Genomic DNA, 13,418 nt, shown 5'->3' with positions numbered 1-13,418 from the left:
GAGGGGAGGTGAAGGAGTCGCTGCAGCTGCTGTGGACTTTACACCTATATGCACTCTTTTTCATACAATTCTGGTAATTGTCCATTCGGACTCCCTGTGTGGATACTCCAATTGCTGATAGACACATTGCATTTTGTGTCACTCTTATTACTGCTATCACACTTTTAACCGTGTGGGGATTGATGTTTTTTATGTGTATAATAAATGCCTTTTAACTGCAAAAATTCCCATGTACATTTAAAAATTTTGCTTCACTATATGCACTTTTTTTTGTCTCTTTTGGGAAAATCCATATATGAGGACTACTGATACTAGTGGCCCTTTGATCTCCATCTGACGCGCTCGGTGTATGTATTGGTACCATTTTTTTCTTTGCACATGTATCCCACTAGTGGGGGTTGGAGGTATTGTCTAGAGCAGGCATTCCCAACCACGGTCCTCAAGGCACACCAACAGTGCAGGTTTTAGTGATTACCAGGCTTCAGCACAGGTGACTTAATTAGTAGCTCAGTTATTTTGATTTAACCATCTGTGCTGCAGCCTGGATATCACTAAAACCTGCGCTGTTGGTGTGCCTTGAGGACCGTGGTTGGGAATGCCTGGTCTAGAGAGTTACCTCGAGGTCACCGTGGTACATCACTAAGCTGCTCTAATTAATGCGCACTGAACATAGTATCTATACCCACTTTCTTGCTCTAATATCTCAGGTGGAGACCATGGACCCCAGAACCTGCATTGGCGAATGTATGGACACCCGGGGATTGTGCAGTAACTTGCAAACTCTTGTCTGCAGTCTGGCAACTTTGTCCGCTGGCAGGAAGAGTCTCGGTTCCTGAGAATCCAGGAGAGCCCCTAGATGCAACATCCGTTGTGAAGGGACAACGGAGCACTTTTCCAAAGTGATCAACTACCCGTGAGTTTGTAGAAAGGCAAAAGGTATTTGAAGATGGCGGTGCAAAACTTTGAGACTGTGCCAAGAGCAACAAGTCGTCCAAATATGGGAGTGTCCTGATCCCTTGACGATGCAGCTGAGCTACCATAACTGCCATCAGCTTGGTAAATACCCGTGGAGTCACAGCCACCCCAAAGAATTGTGTCAAACTGATAATGCTGTTGCAGAACAGCAAAATGGAGGAATCTCTGATGAATAGGTGCTATAGGGACATGTAGATAGGCGTGCCAAACATCTAGGGATACCATAAAGGCCCCTGGCTCCGACGCCAGAGTAATAGACCATAGCTTTTTCACACGGAATCTGGGCACCCACAAAAACGTGTTCAGTGATTGCAGATTGAGGATAGGCCGATAGATCCCACTGGGTTTCTGAATCAGGAATAGAGGGTAGTAAAAACCCTTCACCTATTATATTCGGGGAACAGTGATAAGTCTTTACTAAAAATGGAGGGTTAACAGCTCAATGGAGCTCCATGGATGTGCCTGGATCATATGGAGGACTGGTGCAAAAAAAAAACTGCAGGGGCGACCCGACTCATAAAAGAGGGCATACCCGTCAAAGACCACTTCTCCCACCTAGGCGTCTGTAGTTGACTGGCACCATGAGGCTGCGAATCGCAGAAGTCGGCGTCCCATCCTGGGGTCCAGGCTTGCTTAGTGCGCAACTTAGCCGCCTTGCTGGAGACAACCTGTCGTGTAAAAAGCTTTTTGGTTAGATGCTGATGGCAAAAAAGCAGACAGACATAGAAGCTGCCAGTGTAGTCACAATTTTATCCAATTCTGCACAAAAAAGAATGTTTCCAGCGAAACGCAGAGCTTCCAATGCCCTTTTAGACTCTGCCCTTCCAGGAGCATAACCAAAGCACACGGCGAGCTACCACTCAGCTGTTTCTCCAATAAGATGCCGATTAGCTGCAGCAGTCACATTTTTTCTCATAGCCTCAGGAGGGGACAGAAAAATGTGTTAAAAAGTCCGTAGTTTGAGCGCCGAAACCAAGACTTTGGAAGACCATTCAGTCAGGCGCGTTAACTGGTAATGGGCGTCTGATCGGAGCAACAATTTGATAGCTCTGATAGACACCCATTGCTATAGATGTCCAGCAGGGAACTCCGCAAACAAATGAATAGGCCTCATACAGTTCTGCTAATTTTCTTTTTTTTCTTTTTTGGGGGGAGCGGGGGGCAGATTTTATTTATTTTAATGAAAGTCAGAAAACTGGAGCAGCATAAATATAAAAACAAAAAAAGCCGCAGAAACCCCAAATCAAATCTAAGTGCTTACCTGTGGGAGATCTCCTGTAGATCATGCATTGGTATCAGTACGAGATCCCGGCGGTCACGCAGCGTGTCGCTTCGCTCACCCCACTTCGGGCCTGGTGACTACCTTTAGTCGCCACAGGTTTCTATTCCACTCTTGGTGGTGGTGTGGACCACCACCCAAGAGAGAGGTAACCAGACGGCAGTCAGGACTCCGACCACCGGTATTTCAGCTGGTGTCAGGATTCCGGTGTCGGTATCCTTACCGCCGGGACAGGCGGTCAACTCACTGCCTCCCCATGCATTAAGTGCTTTGATAATGTCTAGTCATGCATTTTAGTACAAGGAAGAAAAGGAAACATTAAAATGTAGTGACTTTGACAGAAATGCTGTTAAACTAAAATCATACAACTTACCAACAAGAGAAACTGTTCGTTTGGGATCCTCAACAAAATCAAGCAAAGCAATTCTCTCTGAAAAGATTAAAGACCATACATTGTACTGACATTCACGTGGTATTCATACACCGCAGTTGTGAAAAGCAAGTACCAGATTATAACTTTGGCAAATAAAATAGAGGAAATGAGGAAGTAGTTATGGAATCAACAGTCACTGTGTCGATCCCCGGAACGTAGGTGCTGTAGTGTCGACATAATGCCAGTAGAACTTTAAACATCCTGCATTCTTATAGTTGGACTGGCAGTGCTGCAGGTGATTAGAAAACCGGAAGTTAAATACATAAACTGAGCTAACTCGTCTCTTGCTAAATGTAATAGGCAGCTATTACCTACCACGCACCATCTCAACCAAATCAGCAATGGGCATATTACAATAACAAGGTAACCATTACTTCTAAACCAACCAGTGCAAAGTCACTCCCCAAAGAGGATGATCAGCCTTAAAAACTATTAAATATATATTAAACTTGAAACTGTCCATAAATCCAACCTTAATTTGGTAGGTGGAATGCATAACAGAAATTACACCAGAACGTAAACTGGACGTTCAACATTAATGTTGTACAGTGATCTAAATGTACAACACTCACTGTGAATACACTATATTCAGTTTTACATACGCAAGACGTTGATGCATTAAAAAAAACAGGATTTTTATACCTACCAGTAAATCCTTTTCTCCTAGTCCGTAGAGGATGCTGGGGTTCACTTTAGTACCATGGGGTATAAACAGTTCCGCAGCAGCCATGGGCACTTTAAGACTTTTTCAGAGTGTGAACTGGCTCCTCCCTCTATGCCCCTCCTCCAGACCTCAGTATAGGAACTGTGCCCAGGGAGACGGACAATTCGAGAAAAGGATTTACTTTTAAGTTAATGGTGAGATTCACACCAGCTCACACTTCAACCACGCCGCACAACATGGCATACAACATAACACATGCCAACGAGCATGACCACTGCAACAACGTACGGAAAACAATTGAACACAACACCTATGTAAAACTATAACAAATTAACTACTGCAGGTAAAGTACGCACTGGGTTGGGTGCCCAGCATCCTCTACGGACTAGGAGAAAAGGATTTACCGGTAGGTATAAAAATCCTGTTTTCTCATACGTCCTAGAGGATGCTGGGGTCCACTTTAGTACCATGGGGTTATACCAAAGCTCCAGTACGTGCAGGAGAGTGCAGATGACCCTGCAGAACCGATTGACCTAACTTTAAGTCATCAGTGGCCAAGGTGTCAAACTTGTAAAACTTAGCAACAGTGTTTGTCCCTGACCAAGTAGCTGCTCGGCAAAGCTGTAATGCCGAGACCACCCCCGGCCAGCCTCCCAGGATGAGCCCACCTTTCTTGTAGAACGGGCATTAACCGAATTCGGTTTCGGCAATCCTGCCGTGGAATGAGCGTGCTGAATCGTACTTCTGATCCAGCGCGCAATTGTCTGCTTAGAAGAAGGACACCCAATCTTGTTGGGAACATACAGGACAAACAGTGCATCTGTTTTCCGTATCCGAGCCGTTCTTGCGACAAATTCTCAAAGCTCTGACCACATCCAGAGACTTTGAAGCAGCGAAGGTGTCAGTAGCCACTGGCACCACAATAGGTTGGTTTACATGGAAAGAAGAAACCACTTTTGGAAGAAATTGCTGACGAGTTTGGAAGATCTTGTGAGACAAGGCCCCTAACTCAGACACCCGCCTTGCAGATGCCAAGGCCAACAGCATGACCACTTTCCAAGTGAGAAACTTTAACTCCACCTCCCGGAGAGGTTCAAACCAATCTGATTGAAGGAACTGCAAAACCACGTTAAGAAGATCCCATGGTGCCGTAGGAGGCACAAAAGGAGGTTGGATGTGCAAAACCCCCTTCAAGAACGTCTGAACTTCCGGAAGGGAGGCCAATTGTTTCTGAAAGAAAACGGACAAAGCCGAAATTTGGACCTTGATTGAACCCAATCTTAAGCCAGCATCCACACCACGTGAAGAAAATGGAGAAAACGTCCTAACTGAAATTCTTCCATTGGAGCCTTCTTGGTTTCACACCAAGACACATTTTCTCCAAATACGGTGGTAATATCTAGACGTTACTCCTTTTCATGGCCTGAATAAGAGTGGGAATGACTTCTTTGGGAATACCCTTTCTGGCTAGGATCCGGCGCTCAACAGCCATGCAGTCAAACATAGCCGCGGTAAGTCTTGATATATACGCACGGCCCCTGCCGTAGCAGGTCCTCTCGAAGATGAAGAGGCCGAGGATCTTCTACGAGAAACTCCTGAAGATCCGGATACCAAACCCTCCTTGGCAGGTCTGGGACAATGAGGATCGCCCGAACCCCTGTTCATCTTATGATCTTGAGAACTTTTGGAATTAGTGGAAGTGGAGGGAACATGTACACCGACCAAAATACCCACTGGGTCACTAGTGCATCCACCGCTATTGCTTGTGGGTCTCTTGACCTGGAACAATCTCTCTGAAGCTTCTTGTTGAGGCGAGATGCCATCATGTCTACTTGAGGAACACCCCAGTGACCTGTCACCTCTGCGAAGACTTCTTGGTGGAAGCCCCATTCTCCTGGGTGGAGATCGTGTCTGCTGAGGAAGTCCGCTTCCCAGTTGTCCAATCCCGGAATGAATGAAAATTGGCAACAGAGCTCTTGCATGTCTTTCTGCCCAGAGGAGGATCTGTCACCTCAGCCATTGCCACTCTGCTTTTCGTTCCGCCTTGACGGTTTATGTACGCCACTGCTGTTACATTGTCTGACTGGATCTGAATCTGTTGATCTTGAAGAAAATGCACCGCTTGTAGAAGGCCGTTGTAAATGGCTCTCAACTACAGAATGTTTATGCGAAGACAGGTTTCTTGACCATCTTCCTTGGAAGCTTTCCCCCTGTGTGACTGCTCCCCAGCCTCGGAGACTTGCATCCGTGGTTACTAAGAACCAGTCCTGAATCCCGAACCTGCGTCCCTCTAGGAAGTGAGAACTGTGTAGCCACCACAGGAGCGAAATTCTGGCTTTGGATGACAGGATTATCCTCTGATGCATGTGTAGATGGGATCCAGACCACTTGTCCAACAGGTCCCACTGGAATACTCTGGCATGGACTCGGCCAAACTGGAGGGCCTCGTAAGCCACTACCATCTTCCCCAACAACCGAATGCATTGATGAATCAACACTCTTGTTGGTTTCAGAATTTGTTTGACCATTCTCTGGATTTCCAGAGCCTTTTCCACTGAAGAAATACCCTCTGTACTTCTGTGTCCAGTATCATCCCCAGAAACGATAATCTTGTCGTCGGTTCCAATTGTAACTTTGGAAAATTTATGATCCAACCGTGCTATTGAAGTACTGTCAGGGAGAGTGCAATGCTCTTCACCAACCTTACCCTGGACCTTGCTTTTATCAGGAGATCGTCCAGGTAAGGAATTATATTGACTCCTTGCTGTCGAAGGAGAACCATCATCTCCGCCATCACCTTGGTAAACACCCTCGGAGCCTTGGTTAGCCCGAACGGCAACGTCTGAAATTGGTAATGACAATCCTGCACTGCGAATCTCAGATAAGCTTGATGTGGAGGATAGATAGGAATATGTAAGTAGGCATCTTTTATGTCCAATGACACCATGAAGTCTTTTCCCTCCAGACTGGAAATCACAGCCCTCAGATTCCATCTTGAATTTGAACCTTTGCAGGTAGAGATTCAGTGTTTTCAGATTTAGAATTGGTCTGACCGAGCCATCCGGCTTCGGAACTACGAAAAGGCTTGAATAAAACCCTTCTTGTTGCGACAAAGGAACCAGGACAATCACTTGACCCTGACACAATTTTTGTATTGCTGCTGATACCACTTCGCTGAATGGGACAGAAGCTGGCAAGGCCGATTTGAAAAATCGGCATGGGGGAATGTATTGAAACTCCAGCTTGTACCCGTGGAACACTATTTGTAAGACCCACGGGTCCAGGCCAGATTGAACCCAAATCTGATTGAAGAGCTTCAGACGTGCCCCCACCTGAGCGGACTCCCGCAAGGGAGCCCCAGCTTCATGCTGAAGATTTGGCAGAAGTAGAGGTTGATTTCTGCTCCTGTGATCCCGGAGATGCTGTGGACTTTTTACCTTTTCCCTTTCCTTTACCCGCAAAGAAAAGGGAACCTTTACCCTTTTTGTATTTATTGGGCCAAAAGGACTGCATCTGAGAGTGATGTGTCTCTTTCGCCAGCGCAGGAGCATTAGGCAAACATGTCGACTTACCTGCGGTAGCCGCAGAAACTAAGGCATCCAGCCCATTTCCAAACAAGGGCTCGCCTTTATACGGGAGAGCCTCCATATTCCCACCTTTTCCTGTCCTCTACAGGAGAAGGGTAAGCTGCCTGAATTCTTTTGGGAATCAGGAATTTCTTTTCAGGGTTTGACCAGACTCCCTCAAAGAGACTGTTCAGTTTATGAGATGGAGGGAAAATAAGATTTCAAACCTACCGGTAAATCTTTATCTCCTAGTCCGTAGAGAATGCTGGGGACTCCGTAAGGACCATGGGGGGGTATAGCCGGGCTCCGCAGGAGACATGGGCACTCAGACTTTAGATGGGTGTAAACTGGCTCCTCCCTCTATGCCCCTCCTCCAGACCTCAGTTAAAGAACTGTGCCCAGAGGAGACGGACAGTACGAGGAAAGGATTTTTGTTAATCTAAGGGCGAGATACATACCAGCCCACACCATACACACCGTACAACATGGTATATACTAAACCAGTTAACAGCATGAACAAAACAGCATCAGCCAGAGACTGATCTCAACTGTAACATAACCCTTATGTAAGCAACAACTATATACAAGCCTTGCAGAAATAGTCTGCACTGGGACGGGCGTCCAGCATCCTCTACGGACTAGGAGAAAAAGATTTACCGGTAGGTTTAAAATCTTATTTTCTTACGTCCTAGAGGATACTGGGGACTCCGTAAGGACCATGGGGATTATACCAAAGCTCCAGACAGGGCGGGAGAGTGCGGATGACTCTGCAGCACGATTGAGCAAACATGAGGTCCTCCTCAGCCAAGGTATAAAACTTGTAGAATTTTTAAAAAGCGTTTGAACCCGACCAAGTAGCTGCTCGGCAAAGCTGTAATACCGAGACGCCTCAGGCAGCCGCCCAAGAAGAGACCACTTTCCTAGTGGAATGGGCCTTTACCGATATTTGGTATAGGCAATCCAGCCGTAGAATGAGCCTGCTGAATCGTGTTACAGATCCAGCGAGCAATAGTCTGCTTAGAAGCAGGAGCGCCAACCGTGTTGGCCGCATGCAGGACAAACAGTGCCTCTGTTTTCCTAACTCGAGCCGTCCTGGCTACATAAATTTTTAAGTCCCTGACTACATCCAGGGACTTGGAATCCTCCAAGTCACCCGTAGCCACAGGCACCACAATAGATTGGTTCATATGGAACGACAAAACCACCTTAGGTAGAAATTGAGGACGAGTTCTCAACTCCGTTCGATCCACATGGAAAATCAGATAGGGGCTCTTGTGAGACAAAGCTGCCAAATTGGACACCCGCCTCGCAGATGCCAAGGCCAATAACATGACCACCTTCCAAGTGAGAAATTTTAGTTCAACTGTTTGAAGAGGTTCAAACCAGTGAGATTTTAGGAACTGTAACACCACGTTAAGGTCGCATGGTGCCACTGGAGGCACAAAAGGAGGCTGGATGTGCAGCACTCCCTTTACAAAAGTCTGGACTTCTGGGAGAGAAGCCAATTCCTTCTGAAAGAATACAGATAAGGCCGAAATCTGCACTTTAATGGGGACTAACTTTAGGCCCATATCCACTCCTGGGTGTTGTGTGTGGAGCCGCACTAGTCAAACAATTTTCTTAGAATACCACAATAAATATTACAATGAAAATACCAATATACATGCAGTTATCAAGTAGATCTTAAACTGCTAATGATTGGCGGTGCTCCCAGGAATTTTGTAGGTTATACTACAATTGGAAAAAGCAAGAGAAAAAGACAAAAAAAACTTTTTTGGGAGCACTCATTTGTTATGATAGAGATAATATATATAATATTAAAACATAACCTTTAATTAAACCCTGAATACACTCCTCACCATCATTTTGACACCCTTTATATACCCACACATCACGGCACTCCCACTCACATAATCACTCCATTAAAGTCTGTCACAATTCACGCCTACACATACATCTCACTTTTCCCACCATTCTGCACCACCCTGCTACACTCTACATTTCATACCTATTCTTGATATATTAGTCCTTCCCCTTTTTTTATGTTCCCACAGGTCTCTCACCTATTCCTTATCATTTTATTCATTTTAATTTTATTTTTACATATATATTATTTATTTTTACATTTATTATTTATATTTATTTTTATATTTATTTTTATTTTCATTTTCATATTTATTTTCCTTATTATTATTATTATTATTATCATCAATAATTATATTTATTTTTATATTTACATTTACATTTACATTTATTTATATCTATTTTTATTATTATTTGTATTTATATTTACTTTTATTTCATTTTATCTCATTATTCCATTCTCATTTCATACTTTATAATTTATTCTATATCAATTTTAATTTTTTCATATCAGCCCTGCATTTATGTATATGTACATTTCTCTAACGTCCTAGTGGATGCTGGGGACTCCGTCAGGACCATGGGGATTAGCGGCTCCGCAGGAGACAGGGCACAAAAATAAAGCTTTAGGATCAGGTGGTGTGCACTGGCTCCTCCCCCTATGACCCTCCTCCAAGCCTCAGTTAGGTTTTTGTGCCCGTCCGAGCAGGGTGCAATCTAGGTGGCTCTCCTAAAGAGCTGCTTAGAAAAAGTTTTTAGGTTTTTTATTTTCAGTGAGTCCTGCTGGCAACAGGCTCACTGCATCGAGGGACTTAGGGGAGAGAAGTCAACTCACCTGCGTGCAGGATGGATTGGCTTCTTAGGCTACTGGACACCATTAGCTCCAGAGGGATCGAACACAGGCCCAGCCATGGAGTCCGGTCCCGGAGCCGCGCCGCCGACCCCCCTTGCAGATGCCGAAGATGGAAGAGGTCCAGAAGCAGGCGGCAGAAGACTTTTCAGTCTTCCTGAGGTAGCGCACAGCACTGCAGCTGTGCGCCATTGTTGTCAGCACACTTCACACAGCGGTCACGGAGGGTGCAGGGCGCTGGGGGGGGCGCCCTGGGCAGCAATGTATAATACCTTTTTATGGCTAAAAAATACATCACATATAGCCCTTGAGGCTATATGGATGTATTTAACCCCTGCCAGATCTCACAAACTCCGGAGAAGAGCCCGTCGAAATAGGGGGCGGGGCTTATTCTCCTCAGCACACAGCGCCATTTTCCTGCTCAGCTCCGCTGTGAGGAAGGCTCCCAGGACTCTCCCCTGCACTGCACTACAGAAACAGGGTAAAACAGAGAGGGGGGGCACTTTTTTTTTTTTGGGCGATATTACTATATTTAAGCTGCTATAAGGATACAACACTTATATAGGGTTGTTCCCATATATATTATAGCGCTTGGGTGTGTGCTGGCAAACTCTCCCTCTGTCTCCCCAAAGGGCTAGTGGGGTCCTGTCTTCAATAGAGCATTCCCTGTGTGTCTGCTGTGTGTCGGTACGTGTGTGTCGACATGTATGAGGACGATGTTGGTGTGGAGGCAGAGCAATTGCCGGTAATGGTGATGTCACCCCCCAGGGAGTCGACACCGGAATGGATGGCTTTGTTTATGGAATTACGTGATAATGTCAGCACATTACAAAAATCAGTTGACGACATGAGACGGCCGGAAAACCAGTTAGTACCTGCCCAGGCGTCTCAGACACCGTCAGGGGCTGTAAAACGCCCTTTACCTCAGTCGGTCGACACAGACCCAGACACGGACACTGAATCTAGTGTCGACGGTGAAGAAACAAACGTATTTTCCAGTAGGGCCACACGTTATATGATCACGGCAATGAAGGAGGCTTTGCATATCTCTGATACTACAAGTACCACAAAAAGGGGTATTATGTGGGGGGTGAAAAAACTACCTGTAGTTTTTCCTGAATCAGAGGAATTGAATGATGTATGTGATGAAGCGTGGGTTAACCCAGATAGAAAAGTGCTAATTTCAAAAAAGTTATTGGCATTATACCCTTTCCCGCCAGAGGTTAGGGCGCGCTGGGAAACACCCCCTAAGGTGGATAAGGCGCTCACACGCTTATCAAAACAAGTGGCGTTACCGTCTCCTGATACGGCCGCCCTCAAGGATCCAGCTGATAGGAGGCTGGAAACTACCCTAAACAGTATATACACACATACTGGTGTTATACTGCGACCAGCCATCGCCTCAGCCTGGATGTGCAGTGCTGGGGTGGTCTGGTCGGATTCCCTGACTGAAAATATTGATACCCTGGATAGGGACAGTATTTTACAGACTTTAGAGCAATTAAAGGATGCTTTTCTTTATATGCGAGATGCTCAGAGGGATATTTGCACTCTGGCATCGAGAGTAAGTGCGATGTCCATATCTGCCAGAAGAAGTTTATGGACACGACAGTGGTCAGGTGATGCGGATTCCAAACGGCATATGGAAGTATTGCCGTATAAAGGGGAGGAATTATTTGGCGTCGGTCTATCGGATTTGGTGGCCACGGCAACTGCCGGGAAATCCACCTTTTTACCTCAGACCCCCTCCCAACAGAAAAAGACACCGTCTTTTCAGCCGCAGTCCTTTCGGTCCTATAAGAAGCGGGCAAAAGGACAGTCATATCTGCCCCGAGGCAGAGGAAAGGGTAAGAGAGGGCAGCAAGCAGCTCCTTCCCAGGAACAGAAGCCCTCCGCGGGTTCTGCAAAGCCCTCAGCATGACGCTGGGGCTTTACAAGCGGACTCAGGAACGGTGGGGGGTCGACTCAAGAATTTCAGCACGCAGTGGGCTTGCTCACAGGCGGACCCCTGGATCCTGCAGGTAGTATCTCAGGGTTACAGGTTGGAATTCGAGAAGTCTCCCCCTCGCCGGTTCCTAAAGTCTGCTTTGCCAACGTCTCCCTCAGACAGGGCGACGGTATTGGAAGCCATTCACAAGCTGTTTTCTCAGCAGGTGATAGTCAAGGTACCCCTCCTACAACAGGAAAAGGGGTATTACTCCACGCTATTTGTGGTACCGAAGCCGGACGGCTCGGTAAGACCTATTCTAAATCTGAAATCTTTGAACCTGTACATACAAAAATTCAAGTTCAAGATGGAATCACTCAGAGCAGTGATAGCGAATCTGGAAGAAGGGGACTTTATGGTGTCCCTGGACATAAAAGATGCTTACCTGCATGTCCCAATTTGCCCTTCACATCAAGGGTACCTCAGGTTCGTGGTGCAAAACTGTCATTATCAGTTTCAGACGCTGCCGTTTGGATTGTCCACGGCACCTCGGGTCTTTACCAAGGTAATGGCCGAAATGATGATTCTTCTGCGAAGAAGAGGCGTATTAATTATCCCTTACTTGGACGATCTCCTGATAAGGGCAAGGTCCAGAGAACAGCTGGAGGACGGAGTAGCACTAACCCAAGTAGTGCTGCAACAACACGGGTGGATTCTGAATTTTCCAAAATCTCAGTTGACCCCGACAACACGTCTGCTGTTCCTGGGAATGATTCTGGACACGGTTCAGAAAAAGGTGTTTCTTCCGGAGGAGAAAGCCAAGGAGTTATCCGAACTTGTCAGGAACCTCCTAAAACCAGGAAAAGTGTCTGTGCATCAATGCACAAGAGTCCTGGGAAAGATGGTGGCTTCTTACGAAGCAATCCCATTCGGCAGATTCCACGCACGAACTTTTCAGTGGGATCTGCTGGACAAATGGTCCGGATCGCATCTGCAGATGCATCAGCGGATAACCTTATCGCCACGGACAAGGGTGTCTCTTCTGTGGTGGTTGCAGAGTGCTCATCTGTTAGAAGGCCGCAGATTCGGCATACAGGACTGGGTCCTGGTGACCACGGATGCCAGTCTGAGAGGCTGGGGAGCGGTCACACAGGGAAGAAACTTCCAGGGAGTATGGTCAAGCCTGGAGATGTCTCTTCACATAAATATACTGGAGCTAAGAGCGATTTACAATGCTCTAAGCCTGGCAAAACCCCTGCTTCAGGGTCAGCCGGTGTTGATCCAGTCGGACAACATCACGGCAGTCGCCCACGTAAACAGACAGGGCGGCACAAGAAGCAGGAGAGCAATGGCAGAAGCTGCAAGGATTCTTCGCTGGGCGGAAGATCATGTGATAGCACTGTCAGCAGTGTTCATTCCGGGAGTGGACAACTGGGAAGCAGACTTCCTCAGCAGACACGATCTACACCCGGGAGAGTGGGGACTTCATCCAGAAGTCTTCCACATGATTGTGAACCGTTGGGAAAAACCAAAAGGTGGATATGATGGCGTCTCGCCTCAACAAAAAACTGGACAGGTATTGCGCCAGGTCAAGAGACCCTCAGGCAATAGCTGTGGACGCTCTGGTAACACCGTGGGTGTTCCAGTCAGTGTATGTGTTTCCTCCTCTGCCTCTCATACCCAAAGTACTGAGAATTATACGGCAAAGGGGAGTAAGAACGATACTCGTGGCTCCGGATTGGCCAAGAAGAACTTGGTACCCGGAACTTCAGGAGATGCTCACGGAAAATCCGTGGCCTCTACCTCTAAGACGGGACCTGATTCAGCAGGGACCGTGTCTATTCCAAGACTTACCGCGGCT

At 46.6% G+C, this 13,418-nt stretch overlaps 1 protein-coding gene across 3 annotated transcripts in view; it reads right to left on the bottom strand.

The window, feature by feature from the left end:
* Nucleotides 1-13,418, bottom strand: part of LOC134927841 (uncharacterized) — a 552,652-nt gene that overhangs the window by 391,067 nt on the left and 148,167 nt on the right. For 2 of the 3 annotated variants that reach the window (XM_063922898.1, XM_063922896.1), the window contains exon 4: nt 2,628-2,684. The exons of the other annotated variant lie outside the window; for it this stretch is intronic. In XM_063922898.1, coding sequence (XP_063778968.1) covers nt 2,628-2,684 — 57 coding nt within the window. The remainder of the gene's footprint in view (nt 1-2,627; nt 2,685-13,418) is intronic. 3 annotated transcript variants of the gene reach the window in all.

This window comes from Pseudophryne corroboree, chromosome 5 (genome assembly GCF_028390025.1).
Source record: "Pseudophryne corroboree isolate aPseCor3 chromosome 5, aPseCor3.hap2, whole genome shotgun sequence".
Lineage (NCBI taxonomy): Eukaryota > Metazoa > Chordata > Amphibia > Anura > Myobatrachidae > Pseudophryne > Pseudophryne corroboree.
Note: the sequence above shows the minus strand (reverse complement) of the source record. Positions and strands in the feature narration are given on the sequence as shown.